Source organism: Vipera berus, assembly GCF_964194415.1.
Source record: "Vipera berus genome assembly, chromosome: 15".
Lineage (NCBI taxonomy): Eukaryota > Metazoa > Chordata > Lepidosauria > Squamata > Viperidae > Vipera > Vipera berus.
The window spans coordinates 9,342,892-9,362,981 of record NC_138218.1 but is presented as its reverse complement, the minus strand read 5'-3'; the positions used below and the strand labels follow the sequence as shown (position 1 = coordinate 9,362,981).

The 20,090-nt window shown below is 47.7% G+C and overlaps 2 protein-coding genes across 2 annotated transcripts in view; one reads left to right on the top strand and one right to left on the bottom strand.

Moving 5' to 3' along the window:
- Window positions 1-1,966: 1,966 nt before the first annotated feature.
- GTF3C4 (general transcription factor IIIC subunit 4) lies at window positions 1,967-8,380 on the bottom strand (the record flags this gene model as incomplete). The annotated part of the gene is made up of 5 exons (XM_081339821.1): window positions 1,967-3,322; window positions 3,636-3,724; window positions 4,582-4,712; window positions 4,833-6,620; window positions 8,012-8,380. The coding sequence occupies 5 exons, from the start codon at window positions 8,378-8,380 to the stop codon at window positions 3,258-3,260; spliced, it is 2,442 nt and encodes an 813-aa protein (XP_081195947.1). The 3' UTR covers window positions 1,967-3,257.
- A 139-nt stretch (window positions 8,381-8,519) lies between these two features.
- DDX31 (DEAD-box helicase 31) overlaps window positions 8,520-20,090 on the top strand; it is a 32,311-nt gene continuing 20,740 nt past the window's right edge. Inside the window, exons 1-14 of the mRNA XM_081339809.1 lie at window positions 8,520-8,989; window positions 9,216-9,460; window positions 9,674-9,749; window positions 10,685-10,728; window positions 11,466-11,536; window positions 11,884-11,948; window positions 12,275-12,319; window positions 12,709-12,750; window positions 13,202-13,266; window positions 13,972-14,091; window positions 14,557-14,663; window positions 15,619-15,860; window positions 17,017-17,193; window positions 17,575-17,634. Coding sequence (XP_081195935.1) covers window positions 8,876-8,989; window positions 9,216-9,460; window positions 9,674-9,749; window positions 10,685-10,728; window positions 11,466-11,536; window positions 11,884-11,948; window positions 12,275-12,319; window positions 12,709-12,750; window positions 13,202-13,266; window positions 13,972-14,091; window positions 14,557-14,663; window positions 15,619-15,860; window positions 17,017-17,193; window positions 17,575-17,634 — 1,473 coding nt within the window. The 5' untranslated portion in view covers window positions 8,520-8,875. The remainder of the gene's footprint in view (window positions 8,990-9,215; window positions 9,461-9,673; window positions 9,750-10,684; window positions 10,729-11,465; window positions 11,537-11,883; window positions 11,949-12,274; window positions 12,320-12,708; window positions 12,751-13,201; window positions 13,267-13,971; window positions 14,092-14,556; window positions 14,664-15,618; window positions 15,861-17,016; window positions 17,194-17,574; window positions 17,635-20,090) is intronic.

The window sequence follows — 20,090 nt, the reverse complement described above, 5'->3', positions numbered from 1 at the left end:
TGCAGTGATCCCCTTTGGCGCCTTTCTGACAGGCAAACTCAGGTTCACTTAACAACCCTGTCCAAAAAAAAAAAAAGTCGTAAAACGGGGCAAAACTCACTTAACCGCTGTCTCACTTAGCAACGAAAATTTTGGGCTCCCTTGCGGTCACACGTCGAGGACTGCCTGTAACGGTGTGTGAGAAGAACCTTGGGGAGGAAGAGATGCGGCCTAGGCGGGGTGTGTGGGAACCTGGTCAGATAAGTGGACACGTAGCCCAAAGCTGCGTAACGAGTGGAGGAAGAATCTCATCCTCAGGCTGTAAAAAGAGACAGTGGGAGCCAAAGTCCTTTCAAGCCTGCAAGATTCTCTAGTAGAATTAGAGTAAGAATCTCGCAGAATCAGCTTCACGTGCTTGCGCTGGGAAGGCTGACGCATGGACTTGGGAATCCTTAGGCAGACCCCCTTCCTCTAGGCCACGTGAACGACTAAGCCCCTTCCTAGCCACATTGCCAGCCACCCCCCTCCTCAAAAAAAAAAGGGCCCTGTGGCTCAATCCTGAAGGGTTTGGTAACCCTTCTCCTCTTTTCCGCTGGCTGCCAGGCTGCTGACGTGAGCGTCTGCATTCTGCGCCAGCTGGTGGCAAAGATACACTGCTGTGCATAAATTGGGACGGCTGGCTATTAATAATAAATAAAGGACTACATCTTGCTAATATCACCTGCATCAGAGTGCCGCTACTAAATATTGATAAGGAAAACGGCTTGGCCACGCATTTAAATACTGTTTGCTGTGCGCAAGCCCAGGGTACAAGGGACAACGGCGATGTGCCTTTAATTAGACAGGTACATCTGCTTAATTAATTTAGCCACGAAGCCTCACTCTTCCTGCCTGCCTTCCTTCCCTCCCTCCCTCCCCTTTCTTTCATCTGTAGGCGCCCCAATATTAGTTCTGCTTAGCTGACTGCACAGAAACATAGCCAAGCATCCTGGCCTCATTGACATGCAGCCGGTGCGTCCGCCCGCGCGGAGTTTCGGGTCAACGGTTGCCCCCCTCTCCCCCTCCCCAAGGGTGTCCGCTGAGCTTGAAGTGTAGGCCGTCTGGGTTAGGAGACCACGCTAATACTCGTGTACGACGCTCCCTCGGAAAGCGCTAAAACAATTGACATTCATTTAATTACCAGGGAATGCTTGCAAGGCCTTTGCATCCCGTTTGCATAGTTAAGAGAGCCCCCCTGTTCACATTAGCAAAGGTTCAGCAGGCAAGAAAAAAGAATTAGGTTTTTATAATTGGACAACCACCTTTCCCAACCAATTTGGGACCCGCAACGGATTTGATTAGCATCTGATTGCGGCTAAAAAAAAAAAAGCATTGGCCAAGGAGATCAGGAGATAAACAGGACGGGGCCACGGTGATGAGTGTTTTGATTTGGCCCCTAGGCCTTTTTCTACCACCGTGGAATTTCCTAATTTTTGCGAATCGGTACCCACGATCCTGGAAGGAACAAGGCATCTGAGCCGGTCTCCCTGTGACCTTGGGGAGGAGGGTGGGATTGAGTGGGACTCTCGGGGGGGGGGTCTGCAATTACAGGTAAGTTTAATTGAAGCCCCAAATTTCTGTTGCTAAGTGAGACATTGGTTAAGAGAATTTTTGCCCCCTTTTGTACGAACATTCTGGCCATCGCAAAAGGGGATCACTGCGACCGTCACAAATACGAGTCGGTTCCCAAATTTTGATCACCTGACTGTGGGGGATGCTGTGGCAATCATAAATGCGAGGACTGACGGTTACTTTTTCCCAGTGTTTTGGGAATTTCGAACCATCACTAAATGAACAGCTATATTTTCAATTTATTCATTTTTCTTCTCTGGAAAGTTGTCAGAACTCCTCAACATATGCCGTACCTGGGGCCACCGCCTACACCACAAACATACAAGACATCCCGCCCTTTGTGGCGATCGCACAACAAGGAAGTCAACACGGCTGCTCGTTTCGTTAACACACACACACACCTCAGTCAAGCGGTGTGTTGCTTTATTTACAAACGGCTTTATGTCACACAGTGGCTGCGGCAGTAGACAAAACACATTTTTCCAATTTATTATTTCACACCCAACATTTATAGTCAAGTATCATTTTGGAGGGAAAAAGAGGAACGCCTAGATTTTTTTTTCCCCATTAACACTGCTTTAATTTGGGTGGGGTAGGAACACAACCTGTTCTTCGCAACACAGTTTAATTCGCTGCTTTTGCTTTTCAAGCAACAGACAAAAAAGCTTAACTAGAGTCAGGAACTGTATAGTTTTTTTTTAAAAAAAAAGAACCCCGGATTGCTCAGATCAAAAGCTTACCACAGGTCTGAGCTCTTGAGAATTTTTTAAACAAGGTGTAGGTTGTGTATTCCGACAACGCACAGCATGATAAACCATGATTAACAAAGGACATTGTCATCATCATCATCATCACCACATCCAATGCTTTGCCAAGATAAGTCACCCCATGCATATCCTGGAGAGGGAGAAGAATTTTGCCCTTCGGAACTGGAGCAAAAGGAAAGATCGCTTTTCACTCTCGCTAAAGCCAAAAATTTGGACAGCCTACGAGGTGACAGTGCAAGAATTATGGACTGCAGCCGGGGATATCAAAGTAAACAAAAACACGCGTGCTTAAAATATTAACAATCACAACCAAATCGGCTCGTTTAAAATAAGCTCCTTGGAGTTGGTTCGGAAAGTCTTTAGCTGCCTTGAGGTTTCTCCAAGGAGGTTTGCTAATCTTTTATTCACTGACCACAGGCATGCAAGGTTTTGTTTTTTCTTTCCTGAAACAAGTTCAAAAACCCGTTCCTTATTTGTAATAATTTAACTGTCTCCCGTTCAGTAAGTCCCACCGTTCGTTAGGTGTTAATGAAGGGAAGTTACAGAGTCCATGTTGCACTCCGGCCATCACGAAGTACCCACTCAGCTGGACAACCAGTTTTGCCCCGATGGTAGCATCTCCCTTGGTGGAACAAGGCGGTCCTCGGATCCCAGAACGTAGTGGTCAAAAGCCACCAAACGCCAGCAACCTTGAGCCTGGACCGAGTTCAGAAGCTTTTCAAAAAAAGCGGTGGTGGGATTTAAGAAAAAGACCTTTTCGTTCCCTGGAAGCGGGCTGAGCTTCTCCGGTTCAAATCTACAAATCTGCAGATCGGAGCGAGCCCTCGTGCAGATCCAACGCTGGGTGGTTCTTTGGCCACTAGAGACTACTGCTTCAAGCTCCTTGTCTCAGGTCGTTCTCTAGAAAACAGGCGAGTCACAGAAAGTGCAAGGCCCCTGCAGCAACCGCTTGATCCATTCAGGATCTGAAAAAGGAGAACAGATGTTATTGAAGGACAAAAGGAGGAAAGGGTGTGCAGAGCAAACTTTCCTCGATTTCAGCAAGGATGTGCTTATAAGCAGAAAGTTAAGAATAATGAACTTTGGAAAAGCTATCCATATATATATATATATTGGACCGAACAAAACCGGAATGCGGTTTGATTTTCTCGTGACACGGTATAAAGAGAGGAAAAAGGTCTTATTTGCAGGCACACACCCTTTATACAATTAGGTTCCAAATAGGATCCGCCTTTTATTTCCTTCAATTCCCAGATTTGGCAGCCTTTCCAAACTCACCTTCTGAAGTGGAATGGCGAGCGATGCTGTCCCGGAGCAAGCATCTCCTGTAGACTAAGCTCTGGCAGGCCTGATAGGTTAAAAAGCACCTGAAGCGAGAGAATTATGGGGGGGAAAAGTAGGGGGGGGGGAAATAATAACAGTTCAGCTCACACAACTGTGCCTTGTTCACCCTTTTCCAACTGGCGCCAATGCATTGAATCGGTCGCTAATCAAACGAAAGGGTTTGCTCCAGAAACTACGCAAAGGAAAACAAAATCTAACCCGGTTTGGGATGTGGCTAGAATGCGGGGGTCCTAAATTTTCAGGTGACTTGGTTTAAGGGGAGTGTAGAAACGTAATAACCAAGAGCTAGTTTGGTTTTGACAGCCGCAGCCATGACAAAGGCAAAAAAAAACAAAACAAAAAAACAGGCCTGGGTTCATATCCCATATCATAAACTACAAAAACAACAACAAGACAATATGAAGGGCGAACCCAGCCGAAGTTGGTTTATTCTAGCAACCTGAGTTTCGGGCATTAGGTAAACCAAGATTTGATTTGCCGTTGGGTGTGTGTGCCTAAATGGAATAAATCAAATCTAGGTCCAGTGCATAGCTGTAATCCTACTGGGAAAACTCCACTGCAGTCATCTCTGAATAACAACAGCTATCACAATGAACGCAGCGAGCTTTATAAGAGGAAAATTTCAATCACCCGATCTTAAAAAGCATTTTCTATCTAACGACGATAGCATTTTGTCCAACGGGCAAATTAAACTGGTGAAGAAGCTTCCTGGATGAGAAGCGAAACATTTTCAAAGAAACAAACCACCCCCCCCGCCCCGCCGCCCCCCCAAGAAAATCCAGCTAGCTGAGCTTCCTTCTTTAGGCATTAAGGGTTTTTGGGGGGGGTGGGGGGGGGAAGGAGAAAAACAAAGCAATATCCCAGGGAACATTTAACATACCTCAGCCAAACGTGTCCATTGGAGCAAATGGCCTCTTTGGCGTCTGTGAAAGGCAGGATCTCTTTACACAAACTGCAACGTTCAGGGAAAGTCTGCTTGTTCATCTTCTTTAAAATATGCCCGATCAGCACCTGGGAAAACAAGGCTGCTTACAAGGAGAGACGGCGGCAGGAGGAGAGATTTAGGAAGAGCTGGAGGTGGAAACCCTAACCCTAACCCCTAAAACGGTTCTGAGGTCTGGCTGCCCTCACCCGCGCTGTCCTGTCCTCGTAGCTTTTATCGGAGGTCAGGAAATCACAGACGCCCCTGGTGGGGATGCTGGTGTTCTCCGTTATCCACGTATGGAGGTAGACCTCGCCCAAGACTCGCTTCATGTGTTCCCGCGCCAGATGCATTTCGACCGCTTCGATCTGAGCCTGGATCGCCAGCATCTTCTCTTGCGTCTGCTGCTCCTGGGCCCCACCGGTCGAGGGGGCTGGCTGAGAGCCCTTCCCTTTGGGGGCCTCCGTCAGATCCTGCCTGCCCTCTTCTGAAGGCAGTTCCTCGCCGCCGCCCGTCTCGGAGGAATCTACGATTAAGGCCTTGGCGTCCTCGTGTGTGGGCCTCCACAAGGCCTCAGAGGGAGAGGCCTGCAGCGACTGGTACAAAATCCGCAGGAGGAAGAGCTTAAAGCGCCATAAGTACGTGGAGCCCAAACGCTCGATCTTCTGATCCAGGGCTTCCTGCAGAAAGCGCGGGATCTGCTTCTCCCTCAAGATCTTCCAGCGGACCAGATCGGTGAGGTCCACCTGCCGGTAAAGGTTCTGGGCGGACGATTCCAGCAGCTGGGCGGCGGCTTCCTCGCAGGTTTTCAGGGTGACAAACTGGACCTGGTAGGCTTTGGCGGTGGGGTGGAGCCCCTTGGCCATGCCCTTGGTGGTGATGACGGCCAGGTACGCCCCGCAGGGGCTGACGGCAATCCCGTGGCTGCGGACGGAGCCCAGCACGTCCGACAACTGGATCAGCTGGTGTTCGAACTTCAGCGCCAGGCTGGTGAAGATGGGGATCAGCTGCCGGACCTTCCCATCCACGGAGCAGGTGTAGACGGTGCCGTTCTGCTTGTCGGCGGTCATGGAGATGATGGGCAAAGAGTGGAGACCGGTCACGTGGGAGTTGTGGACGTTCAAGCCTGCTTTGGAGATCAAGAGGAGGCACCAAAAGAGGTAGCAGCCCCTCGCCGCTACGACTAAACTGCAGCTACATTTCTGATAGGGGTGATAGAGAGGGATGCTCTTGATGTTCTGCACGGGCAAGTGATCCACTTCCTGCCACAAAACCACCGGCTGCCTCAAGGTGAAGTAGCCCTTGACCGCTTTCAGGTTGACCGGGAGGATCTTAACCGGCCCGAAAGCACTGCCCACAATCAGCCCGCTCATTTTCCGGTTGCTATGCTCGTATTCCCACCAGGCCAAGACGCTGGGGGAAGAGATTCCCGACTCGATGGTGTTACAGGACGAGATGGATTCTTTGCCGACAAACGGAAGTTGGCACTGCCACACGGCAATGTTCCCGTTTTCAAAGATCACAGCCAAAAGAACGCTGCTCACCTCCTGGCATTCGTTGTTGTTCTTCACCTGTTGGATGGTGCAAATGCCGGACCATTCCATGCGGACCGGGGTCTGCATGCTGTGCCTCCTCTGGAATTCGGCAAAGTCCCCTAGATCTTCTTGAGAGGGCTCTGTCTTACAAAGCCTGTAGCCGTTTTCGTACAGGCACTCCCCATAGAGTTCAGTCAAGTCCACTAACTGCACCCACTGAAGTCTGTTCAGGTTAGCGTGGATGGTCAGCCTGTTGTCCATGGTCAGCGCGGCTAAGAGACACCGGCCGTTGGCGTCGCAGCCCAGCGGAGACCAACTGCAGTATCTGAAGCCTCGCATGGAGGACAGCGATTTCCCTTCGGGATTGAAAACTCTGTCCAGAGTGAATGCCTGGCTCACCGTCGGATCGTCGGAATTCGCAAACTTGTGTTTGCATTCAGCCACTTCCCTTTTGGAGCCAACCTGCGGGGGAGGGAGAGCCGGTTTTACAAATGCGTTCAAAAAGGACAACAGCTTTTTTCAGCACGTGACTTGCCAGGTATGGAAGGCAGCCAACAAGTGTCTAAAGCGCTAAAAACATCGAGGTACTCGTTTATTTATAACATGTGGCAGACAGGCTCAACCGCAGCACGGACTTGGGAACGGTGCGCCTCCTAGATCAAACCAAGTCCAAAATCAACAGAGGATTCCTGGAAGCCTGGCAGGCAAATCGTTGACAGGCAGATAAAACACACCACTCAAAAGATACAATCCAAGAAAAAAAAAACAACAACAACAACCCAAAAGGAAACAAAAAGTCCCAAACATTTCCTCACCAGCAATCAACACTCAGATGAACAGGAAAAAAAACACCAAGATAAACATTAGGCCAGCAACCAAGAAGTAAACAATAGCCCAATCGAGGAGGAAGAGGAGGAAAGAAAAGGAAGAGGAGAAAGAAAAGGAAGAGGAAGAGGAGGAAAGAAGGAAGAGGAGAAAGAAAGGAGGAGGAAGAGGAAAGAAAAGGAAGAGGAGAAAGAAAGGAGGAGGAAGAGGAGGAAAGGAAGAGAAGAAAGGAAGGAGGAAAGGAAGAGGAGAAAGAAAGGAGGAGGAAGAGGAGGAAAGGAAGAGGAGAAAGGAAGGAGGAAAGAAAAGGAAGAGGAGAAAGAAAAGGAAGAGGAAGAGGAGGAAAGAAGGAAGAGGAGAAAGAAAGGAGGAGGAAGAGGAAAGAAAAGGAAGAGGAGAAAGAAAGGAGGAGGAAGAGGAGGAAAGGAAGAGAAGAAAGGAAGGAGGAAAGGAAGAGGAGAAAGAAAGGAGGAGGAAGAGGAGGAAAGGAAGAGAAGAAAGGAAGGAGGAAAGGAAGAGGAGAAAGAAAGGAGGAGGAAGAGGAGGAAAGGAAGAGGAGAAAGGAAGGAGGAAAGAAAAGGAAGAGGAGAAAGAAAGGAGGAAGAGGAGGAAAGAAAAGGAAGAGGAGAAAGGAGGAGGAAGAGGAGGAAAGAAAAGAGGAGAAAGAAAAGGAAGAGGGAGGAAAGAAAAGGAAGAGGAGAAAGGAGGAGGAAGAGGAGGAAAGAAAAGAGGAGAAAGAAAAGGAAGAGGGAGGAAAGAAAAGGAAGAGGAGGAAGAAAGGAGGAAGAGGAGGAAAGAAAAGGAAGAGGAGAAAGAAAGGAGGAGGAAGAGGAGGAAAGAAAAGGAAGAGGAAGAGGAGAAAAGGAAGAGGAGAAAGGAAGGAGGAAAGAAAAGGAAGAGGAGGAAAGAAAAGGAAGGAGAGGAAGAGGAGGAGACGAGGAGGAAGAAAGGAGGAGAAGCCCACCTAGGTCTTCCCTCGCCCCCCCCCCACCACCACCACCCAGTGGCGGGCAGTTCCGCGGGCTCACCTTGAGATGACAGGCGGCGTTGTGGGCCGGCACGGCCGTCCGATGGATGACGAGATCGCTGCTGCCGCCGCGGATGTCGCTCAGCTGCTCGAGGACGGCCACGCTGCGGGCGGTGCTGACCGACACGCGGTGGTCCTCGGACCAAGCCAGCGGCTCCGAGCCGCTCACGCTGTGCTGCAGCCGCACCGCCGGATCGCGCCGCACCGCCGTCACCCGGAAACCGGCGCGGCTACTGGGGCCTGCCTTCTCTCCCGCCGCCGCCGCCTCGTCCCCTTTCCCCGGCCCTTTGGCCCCGTCGGGCGGCGACGGCGAGGGGGCCGCTGCCTTCCCGTCCGCCGGGCTCCGTTCCGCCGCCACCGCCGCCGCCATCTTGCCGCCGGCTACCAGCGCGCGTGCGCGGCGCGCGCCGCCTCGAGAAAGGACCCCGGAGGGATAGGGACGGGGGATGACCATCACGCCGCCTGAGTGAAAGCAACTCTCTGCTGTGTTTTTAACAGAATAACAGAGTTGGGAGGGACCTAGTCCAAGCAGGGGGACCCTTGCGCTACGGTATTCCGGGCAAGTGGTTGTCCAGTGCCGCCTTTTTTTTAAAAAAAATCCTTGTTTTTGATTATTTTAGCGAGGCGATCCACTAGCACCTATACCGGTGGGGTCCTTTCCTAGGCAATCCGGTGGCAGGCATGGCCTGGCCTCAAGTTTGCAATTAAGAGATTATTGTTGTTACTGTTCTTGTTGTTGTTTTTACTTTTCCCGGTTGCACTCCCGCTTTTGCTGCGGCCGCTCTCCCGTTAGGAGCCTCTTTGCAAACTTGGGAGTCGAACCTCCCTGCGCAGGAACAGTCTACCGGAGCTGGAGTAGCCTAGCATGGCTTCAGACGAAGGGTTGCTTATTAATGTCAGCACGTTGCCTCTGCCCAGGCCCCGCCGCCCCCTTGCAGGACAGAGACCCCCCAACTCACAATGGGGCCGTGGGAAAAAGGTAGGGTCGTCGCCACTGGGAAAGGTCGGGGGGGGGGAGAGAGGGACGTTGGTCTTTAGAGAAGGGATGCGTTGCAACTGGACAGTTGGACAACTGGACAGCCATTTGTCTGAAATGGTATAGGCGGGTCTGCTGCTTGAGCAGGGGGTTGGACTAGAAGACCTCCAAGGTCCCTCCCAGCTCTATTCTGAGTTTTCTGGTAACAGGCTTTCTTTTCTGCTCTAAGGCCAGGAAAAGAACATTAGAAGGTGCACAGGAAGCCACTCCTGTGAAAAAGCAGCGCTCTTCTCCAGTGGCCCAGACCAAAAAGCTGTGGGGAAAACCCAAAACTCACATCAAAGGAATCACGCTGCCAGCGTCATCTCCAGAGAAGCTTTCGGCTGAAGCCAGAGAAGGCGACGTTAACAGGAGACCTTTTGTAAAGACTTCCAGCCTTTTTAAAAACAATCCAGAAATCCCCCGCATTCAGAGGTAAGGTAACTTTTCCTCACTAAATAAAAGACTGATTCATCGTAAACTATTTATCTGTTGCTGTGTGTCTGTAACTGCCATTTTGGATTTTGCTTCCGAAACTGTATCTTGGTGTGTCATGGTTTGAAGTTCTGGGTTAATCTTTGACTTACGCAATTCCGCTTTATGCCGAATTTTGATTGGAGTTCCTTGGTTGATTTGCTCCTCACCTAGAACTGCGGTGAAACAAGTTCAAGAGGAGATTTTCACCTCGGATTCCTTTGATCAGCTGGGTCTCCACCCTCACTTGGTAAGTTCTTTCACTAAGATGTGCAGCGTTGTTTCAACAAATTTTTGGGTCATGGAATTATACCATGGAAAGAGAGTTTGGAAACCATCTCATTCAACCTTCTGTTCATAGAGCCTTAAGGTAGCCAGGTGGCCTTTTCTCTCCAGCTACACAAGGCATGCCCCCCCCCGCAGAAGTTTCGATAAAAGAGAATCTTTGTGACTCAGATTGGAATTGTGAGGTCCTTGGTTTCCTCTGAGCTTGGTGGCTTTCGTGCAGACGTTTCACTACCCAATTAAATAACATCATCAGTGCTAGAAGAAAGGTAGCTTCTAGCTCTGATGATGTTACCTAGTTGGGTAATGAAATGTCTGCAAGAAAGCCGCCAAGCTCAGATAGCACTAAGGACCCCACAGTCCTCCTCCTCCTCTTCGCAACCCCACTCTCTCCTAGCACTGATGATGTTACCTAGTTGGGTAATGAAATGTCTGCAAGAAAGCCAACAAGCTCAGAGAGCACCAAGGACCCCACAGTTAAAAAGTTTCTCCCAATGTTGAACATTTCAATCCATTTTCTGCATTTCCCGGTTAAGCTCACCCAACAATCACAACTATCTTGTTTGATTTTCTGTGCCTCCATAACAACCAGCGAAAGTGTCAAAACGATGTGCATCCTATTACCATGCGAATGGCACAGTTAAGTAACTGTGTAGATATGTCAGAGACAAATACATACGATAATACACAGTGCCTAGGTCATCTTTTGTCCCCCGTGCAGACACTGATTTTGTCCTGCTTTTATAGCTTAATGTGGGAAGGGAACTCATAAGCGATGTTTAAACAAACCAAAGTTAAGTACAATTAAATATTGTGCTAAACTAAATGGATGTGAGCCAACTAAAGTAGTCATAATACAACTCCAGCACTAACATATTTATTTATTTTTTTCTATATTAGATTTCAACAATATCCTCATCCTTGAAAATATCGAGCATGACCAGGTAAAAAGATTTATGTGTTTTTTTTTTGGGGGGGGGGTTGGAATATGAATGCAAGAAATATATTCTAACAGATTTTATTCTTGTGTGTTTTTGTATATACGTACGGACACGGGGATCAAATTTATTTATTTATTTTTATTTTAATTCCATTTATATCCCGCCCTTCTCCGAAGACTCAGGGCGGCTTTACAAATTTAGCAGTAGCCTTCTTTCTATGTATATGCCTGCTTATTAGGGCTTTCACACACACCCCAAGCGGCATTATTACAAAGTCAGCTTAATTGCCCCCAACAATCTGGGTCCTCATTTTACCTACCTCGGAAGGATGGAAGGCTGAGTCAACCTTGAGCCTGGTGGGACTCGAACCTGCACTAATTGCAGGCAGCTGGTGTTACTTAAGGAGGCATTAGCCCACTGCTCCACCAAGGCTCTTATAGCTATTATATCTAGGCCGAGAGATAGATGCATGCATAGCAGAATCAAAGCCATTTTAGTTATCAAGTTATGTAATGTGTGTCTGTGTGTAACCACACAAAAACCCAGGAAACTAGCCAGCATGCCAGACAAAAACCTCCGCCAGCGGTGACTCACAGTGATAAATGAAATAGGCTCTAAGGGCAACCATACACAGCTTGACGGTGAAACAGTGGAGTGAAAGCTCCACCGTGTTTGTCTTCTGACTTTTTTTTTTTTAAAAAACTTGTTGATGGTCCCTTTTTATCTTTAAACCCATCCAGTGTTCAGAAGGAGACCATTCCCACATTGCTACAAGGAAAGGACGCTCTGATCAGATCACAGACGGGCTCAGGTAAGAATTTAGCTGCTCCTGTTTGGGAATGACTAACGATGTAGGGCAGAATAGGATGGAGATGGTGCAACCTGGTGGTTTGAGACTCTCTGTAGGGTTTAAAGGGTCCCCACAGGTAAGTGGGATTGAGCCTGTTTGGGTTTTTTTTTAAGAGATAATATGGAGGTGTTAAAACATCTGCAAAATTCTGCTCACAATGGCTTTTTTATTTTTTCTATTCCTTCCTTCCTTCCTTCCTTCCTTCCTTCCTTCCTTCCTTCCTTCCTTTCTTCCTTCCTTCCTTCCTTCCTTCCTTCCTTCCTTCCTTCCTTCCTTCTGATTTCCTTCTCCTTGTTACTCTCTCCAAGGAAAGACACTTGCTTATAGCATCCCCCTCATACAATCCTTACAAAAACTGGAGCCCAAAATCAAGGTAAGCACAGTCTTTTTTTTGGCAGAAAAGCTACTTTGCCCTTTCTAAAGAGGCCAATATATGGAGCAGCATTGATGGTGCAACCTTGTTGGATATGGAGCACCTGCTAGAAAACAACCAAGCTCAGAGCTACTACGTATGAGCAGACCCCACTAGCACTGATGATGTTGCCTAGTTTGGCAATGAAACATCTGCATGAAACCCACCCAGCTCAGAGAGCACCAAGGACCCCCCACAGTTCAACCCTGAGGCTACAAATATTCTACCAGTAGTTCATATTCTCTTTTGCCCCTCAATCTGACCTGTCTCCTTGTTCCTTCCTCTAGCGTAGTGACGGACCATATGCCCTTATCCTGGTTCCAACTCGGGAGGTGAGTTAATTTACCCATCTTCCCAGTTTTCATCTTAAACCCGATCTGCAATGCCTTTGAATATTTCAGAGTTTTTTGATAACGTGGAATCACTACTTATCAAGCCCATTGCCGCTGTTTCCTGCAAGTTCGGATCATTCCCACCATCCCCAGCTAGCTGACAAGCAGCAGGGGATGATGGGAGCTAATCCAAGACCTCTGTTGAAGAGCAAAATTGGGGAGGCTGATATAACGTCTTTGACATTTGTCTCCAGGGCAAATCCTGTATGTTTTTTTTAACAACAGATAGATACGGTTGTGGCGAAAGCTCATATTTAGGGGATAAATAGCTGAAGGCAGAGTAGGGTGGTGTGAAGGGTGTAACAAATCCTACTTTTTCTCGCTTACAGCTAGTTCTACAGAGTTTTGAAACCCTCCAGAAGCTCTTAAAGGTAAGCATGGATTGAAAAAGATGGAAGACATAATTGATATCAGTTTATTTTCTCTGGCGCCTCTCTGTTGATCCTTGCCTGGAAAGAGGACTTTATTTAAGAGATCCCCCCCCCGGAATCGGGTCTTGAGGTTGAGGAAAGAATTTGTGTCTAAAAATTAAAACACCTGTTTAGGTAATTTTTGGACGTAATGTTTGTGGGGCCTTCGTCTTCCCCTCTGTTGGACGTCTTAAGTGCATTTTGAGATAAGCCGCCATTTTGAGCCCAGCTGGAACGTGAAGATCTCCTGGCCTCACAAAATGGTGGCCCTTTTGGATGTGGCCACTTGCCGGGCATTTCTGTCAGAGAAAACGAAACCAACGGATGCTAAAGAGGCTTATTTTCTCTCTTCTCTCCTCCCCCCTCCTCCCCGCTATAAAGATTCACTATCTCCATTTCCTGTACTTTTTAGCCATTTAACTGGATTGTGCCAGGAGTCTTGATGGGGGGCGAAAAGAAGAAATCGGAAAAAGCCAGGTATGGGCTGAGGAAAGCCCCTCAAGGGGAAGGAACATTCCCTAGTGTTTTGGAAAGGAAAACTTCCTTTCTCTCTCTCTTCCCTCCTTTCCTTAGTCCCTCTCCCTTCTGAATCCTTCCTTCCTTCCTTCCTTCCCTTCCTCCCTCCCTCCCTCCTTCCTTCCTTCCTTCTTTCCTTTCGCTTTTATCTTTTTTCATTCCTTCCTTCCCTTTTAATCTTGCCTCCCTTTCCTTCCTTCCCATTCTTATCTCTTTCCTTTCCTTTCCTTTCCTTTCCTTTCCTTTCCCTTCCTTCCTTCCTTCCTTCCTTCCTTCCTTCCTTCCTTCCTTCTCTCCCTTCCTCCCTCCCTCCTTCCTTCCTTCCTTCCACTTTTATCTTTTTTCATTCCTTCCTTCCCTTTTAATCTTCTCTCCCTTTCCTTCCTTCCCATTCTTATCTCCTTCCTTTCCTTTCCTTCCTTCCTTCCTTCCTTCCTTCCTTCCTTCCTTCCTTCCTTCCCTCGTTCCTTCCTTCCTTCCACTTTTATCTTTTTTCATTCCTTCCTTCCCTTTTAATCTTCCCTCCCTTTCCTTCCTTCCCATTCTTATCTCCTTCCTTCATCCCTCCCTCCCTCCCTTCCTTCCTTCCTTCCTTCCTTCCTTCCTTCCTTCCTTCCTTCCTTCCTTCCTTCCTTCCCATTCTTACCTTCTCCCTCCTTTCAACAGATTGCGCAAAGGAATCAACATCCTCGTGGCAACTCCTGGACGGCTGGTGGATCACATCACATCTACCCAGTGCATCCACTTCCGCTGTATCCGGTGGCTGGTTCTGGATGAGGCCGACAGGTAGGAACATGATGGAAAGATCTGCTCAGGTGACAGAAGTGGGATTTCCTCTCTGCAGTCATAAGCGCGAGGACAGTCACTTTTTTCACTGCCCTCATAACTTTGAACACTCACCAAACGGAAGCTTGTAAGTTAAGGACCACTTGCACTTTCTGTGTGTTTGTAGGTGGGCATCCACCTACTATACCTGTCTGTCTATATCAATAAAAGAAAATAAGTGATAAATTTACTAAGCTTTAGAGTGCTAAACATTGAAAGTTCAGAGACTACTGGTACTTATTCATTTCAGGATTTTCGTCTTTTTTTTTAATTGAAAGGAAAATTAAGTAAAAGAAAATGGCATGGGTACATCAAGACTCTAAAATTCTTTTTTCTTCTTCTTCCAAAATTGTTCATCGTACTCATAGTGGGTATAAGATGTTTCTCTGACTAATTTCCCATTTCTCTTCTTTTCCCCCACCCCAGAATTTTGGATCTGGGCTTTGAAAAGGCCGTGGCCGCGATATTAAATGCGGTCAATGCAGCCAACCCGAAACGGCAAAACGTTCTTTTGTCAGCCACACTTTCCGAAGGTGAGTCTACTCATAACTGAATAACAGAGTTGCGAGGGACCTCAGAGGTCTTCTAGTCCAACCCATTGCCAGAGGAGGGACTAGAACTCACCCTCTCCTGGTGATTGGCCCAGAGTCATCCAGCCGGCTTTCATGCCTAAGGATGGATTAGAACTCGCCGTCCCCTGATTTCTACTCTGATGCCTTTATCCACTAATTAACCACTTGAACCAGTTTGGGGTTAACTCTAGTAAAAAAATCTGTATTAGCTCTGGGACTTGATAACTGAAAAGGCCGGAAGCTGACCCCAGTCAAGCTGGTGAGAAGGTAATTTTGCCAGTTGCACTCCCGAGAACTTTCTTTCCAGGAGCTTAAAAACTCTCAAATTTGCAGAAAGGGGCTCTTGAAAAATATCGTGGAAAGAGGCGATCTGCTGCGCTGGTTTTTGGATTAACAACGCTATTCGTTTTTTTCTCTGCTGCTTTCCAAGAAAATCACCAACAGAGGGAGTGTTTTGGGATCTAGGAAATGGCAAAATACAGCTTGCAGGGCTCAAATATTTAAAGCGAGGGAGGGGGAGAAGGGGAAGCGTGATGATAACGATAGCGATGATTTTTATTAGGGTCCCAGACCAGCATTACAAATAAGCATTAAAAAAATAATAATAACTAAAGAACGAGATAATATGCACAATTTAAGCCTCAACTTTCCATTGCTAAGTGAGACAGCTGTTAAGTGAGTTTTGTCCCCGTTTTATGACCTTTCTTGCCACAGATTCACTTAACAACCGTGGCAAGAAGAAGCGGGGCCAAAACTCGCTGAACAAAAGTCTCACCGAACGACATAAATTCCGGGATATGTCGTAAGTTCGAGGACTGTGGTTTTTTTTTCTTCTTCTCCGATCAAAGTAGTCAATTTGCCGTCTCTGTTCCCTGTTTCTTCTTCACCCCACCCTCCACCCCCCAATTTTCCACAGGAGTCTCCAGGTTAGCTCACATCAGCTTGCAAGACCCGGCCTGCATTTCGGTGGCGTCAGAACCCCGGGGTTCCAATGCGTTGCAGGAAAAAGACCGTCTTCAGGAAGCTGTCGGCGTTCTTTCTGCCCAGGAGCAGCAAGGCACATTTGCTGTGCCAGAAAAACTCCGCCAGAACGTGGTGGTGGTCCCAGGCAAGCTAAGACTAGTGACGTTGGCTGCTTTCCTTTTCGGGAAATTCAAGGTAAGAAGTTCGACGTAGTTCTAAGAAAACCCCAGGTGCTGAGAGGGGTGGATTCTTTACCAAGAGCTGTATGCTCTCTTGTCAGGAGTTGGAAAAAAACACAACTTTGATGGAAATGTTTCATTCGTTTTCTTTGTTTATTGAATTTGGGTATGAGCTCCGCTCTTCAAAGCAAGACTTGTTTTAAGTCCAAAATGTGGAGATAGCATTTGGAAGCAGACCGACACATCTGCAAATTGTCGGGTTGAGGGGGGTTCTCCCAGCCCAAACCTCTTCACAGGATCTTGTGAAGGGGAAGAAATGCTCCAGGATTTTTCCATGTGGTCTAATCTTGCATCTAACATTCTATTCAACAAAGAGCAACAAAGATGATTGGGGGACTGGAGGCTAAAACATATAGGGAACGGTTGCTGAAATTGGGTATGTCTAGTTTAACGAAAAGGACTAGAGAGGACATGATAGCAGTCTTCCAGTATCTCAGGGGCTGCCCCTAAGAAAAGGGAGTCAAAGCCTTCAAAGCCCCTGAAGGCAGGACAAGAAGCAACGGATGGAAACTAATCCAGGAGAGAAGCAACCTGGAACTAAGGAGAAATTTCCCGACAGTTAGAACAATCAACCAGTGGAACCACCTGCCTCCAGAAGTGGTGAACGCTCCAACGCTGGAAGTTTTTAAGAAGAGACTGGACAGCCATTTGTCTGAAATGCTGCCTGAGCAGGGGGTTGGAGTAGAAGACCTCCAAGGTCCCTCCCAACTTTATTATTATTATTGTTGTTATTATAATTCACTGAGCTAGTAGTTCTCAATGTACAACAGTAAATTCTCAATGTACAACAGTAAATTCTGTCTTTTAAGATGTACTGCCCTGTTCACCGCCCTGAGTCCTCCGGGAGAAGGGCGGTATACAAAATAAATAAATAAATAAATAAATAAATAAATAAATAAATAAATAAATAAATAAATAATAAATTTGAAGTTACAACAGTACAGAAAGTAGGGACGTACGAATGGTCATAAGCCCTTTGCTTATGGCTACGTAGAGATTCTGGGCTGATGCCTCTTTTAACTCCGCCCCCCCCTCCTTTCGCCTACCCTGACCCTCTCTGGAGTCCCAACATATAGTCAACACCGAATTCGGGCTTTGTGTTCTCTCTGCAGTTTGAAAAACGCCACAAGATGATTGTTTTCTTCTCGAGCTGCGAGCAGGTAGAGTTTCACTACGTCCTCTTCCAAGCAGTGTTATGTGAGGAGTCTGGGGGTGAAGGATCAGGGTTAGCGCCAGCCCCTCCTTCTCGGCTGACCTTCGCACGTTTGCATGGCGGCATGAAACAAGAGGTGAGTTCAGATGCTTCCTATAAACTCCCCCCCCCCTTTATTTTAACATCTAGCAAGGAAGCCGCCTTACTGCAACGTAAGCCAAAAAAAACAAACATCCCTGCTCCTGAAATTTATCATCTAAACCAGTAAAATTCGAGTTAAAAGCAGCAGCCAAAAAGCGTTTGCATTTTTGCGTAGAGTTAGAAATCAGCAGGCCCAAAGGTTCTGCCCCCCCTCAACCTCAAAAAAAAATCAGCTGAAAATTCAAATGGTCGGTAACTTCCTAGGCAATCCTTTTTTCCCCTTTTTTTTAAAATCTTCTTGAGGAATTAGTTTTAATTGCCCGGTCTGGCGACACTTTTTCTTTATTTATTTTTTCTCTCTCCTTTTTTTTTTTAGGAGAGATCATCCGTGTTCCAGGCTTTCCTGCAATCAAGGACTGGGGTGTTACTCTGCACAGTGAGTTGCCAAATATTATTGTATTCGGTGCCCGACACGTCTCGGCGTTTGCCAGAGAAAAGTAGCAAATTCATTTGGACGATGCCGTAGCCAAACCTAATAAGAGAGTGTGATGGTGATTAACCTGGGTTAGGATTGTGGACTTCGGAGCAAAACTCTGTGTGTGTGTGTGTGTGTGTGTGTGTGTGTGTGTGTGTTTAACAGTATTCTGTCTCTGTCTACCATCCATCCATGTATGTATCCATGTCTTCTAGTGCTCTATCTCCATCCATCATCCATTCGTCTATCTATCTGTCTATATCTATCTATCTACTTACCTCTCTCTCTATTTACCTACCTACCCCTCTCTCTCTCTATTTACCTGTCTACCTACCTACCTACCTCTCTGTCTTTCCGTTTGTCTTTCTATCTACCTACCTACCTACCTCTGTCTCTTTACCTACCTAACAGTCTGTCTTAATTTACCTACCTGCCTGTCTACCTATCTCTCTGCTTACCTATATATGTCTACCTATCTCTCTCTTTATCTACCTACCTGCCTGTCTGCCCTGTCATCTTCCAAGTTCAGCTTGGGCCTTTCTGAGGAGCCGCTGCTGCCCTTCAGTGCTGGACGTCCCCCTTTGAAGGAGCATCTGTTCCTTCCCTTTGCCCATTGACTCCATCACACTAACGCGTCTTGCCAGCTTTCTGGCGGGCGCAGGCAGCCGTTTCCCGCCCCCCCCCTCCCGCTCTTCCTGACAGCTTGGGGGCTGCCGCCCTACCCTTCCTTTCCACCGATGACGCAACCCAATCTGTTGCCCGGCTGGCGGGGGCATCCTCCCCGCTGACGGCTTTCCACGCTCGGCCTTAATGACTCTTGGCAGGCAGAGGGAGAGACACGGAGGGGGGGGCGCCCTCCCACATCCGGTTTGGACCCCTTTGCTGCACTCTCTCTCTCTCTCTCTGGTCTCCCCCCCCCCCATTCCTCCCATTTTGCTAAGGTGCTCTTTGGGGCAAAGGCATGAATCATCTGAGCCCGACTGACAAGCTGGCACTGGCACAAAGGGCCTTCCATCTGGACCTCGAAGCTTCACATCGGTGGCCAGGCTACGATGCCCAGGCTGGTTTAGAAGATGCGGCCCCTGTAAATGCCCGTCTTTTTGCCCCAAGATTTTGTGACCTGCCTAGCATGGCCGGCTGGATCTAATTGGACAGCTTTTTATTTATTTATCTATTTATTTATTTATTTATTTACATTATCCTCCTGAACCTACTTGCCGAGGCCGTCCTGCCACCTTGCCTAAAACCGCTCTAATGGCGTGAATTCTATCCAAGAGCGTATTTATATTAGGGCTCAGCCAATCAAGCGCTCTTATTCCCCGGGCTAGGCTGGAAGAGGAAGCGTTTATACTCCTCTGTAGCCAATCGGGAGACTGTCTCACCGTGGAGTCACCCAATCGGATTGCTGTCCTCTTCCATTCTCCTAGAAAGTGGCGACGACCGTCATCCTGCATTTGGGCACCTGTTAAGTGCCTTGGACTACAATTCCAGTCTCTCCCTACCCACGGGTCAATGGGAGTTGTAATCCCACTCTTAGAAGAGGCATTCTTCTTGGGTCCCCTGCAGTGCGGGCCTCCACATCTTAATTTGTTTATTCATTTATATATCAGATTAGTTTTCTCATTGAGCAACTGCGAAGCATGGAGAAAGCTGCAATAATGGAATTATTCTTCCTGGTGGGTTAGTAGAAAGAAACCTCAGTCCTAGCTTACTATAAATATCAGAGTTTTTGGGGGGTCTAGAGAGAGCCAATTTGGTGTGAAGGTTAAGGCATCAGGATAGAAAGTGGGAGACCGAATTCTAGTCCTGCCTTAGCCATGAAAGCCAACTGGGTGATTTTGCGCCAATCACCAGGAGACTGGGAATTCTAGTCCCGCCTTAGCCATGAAAGCCAACTGGGTGACTTTGGGCCAATCCCCAGGAAACGGTGAGTTCTAGTTCCGCCTTAGGAATGGAAGCTGACTGGGTGACTTTGGGCTAGTTGCTCTCCCTCAGCTCATCCTACCTGACAAGATTGTTGTGGGGAAAATAGGCCGGAGAAGCATTAGGTCTGTTTCTCACCTTGAGTTATTTATTAAAAAAATAATAAAAAGACTGGATGCAAATAAATGAATGAATGAATGAAATCCGCAGAGCAGAGCCTCCCAACTTTTCAGATCCAAGCCCAACTCTTATGAAAAGTGAGTTTTGCCCCAGTTTATAACGTCTCTTGCTACGGTCGTTAAGCGAATCACTGCAGCTGTTAAATTAGTCACACGACTGTTAAGCGAACCTGGCTCCCCTCCCCCCCCTTGACTTTGCTCGTCGGAAGGTCACGCAAGGGGATGACGACACGTTCCCCGGGACACTGCGCCCGTCATAAATGCGAGTCAAGTTGTCAAGCGTGCGAATGCAAATCGTAGGGCCGTGGGGACGCT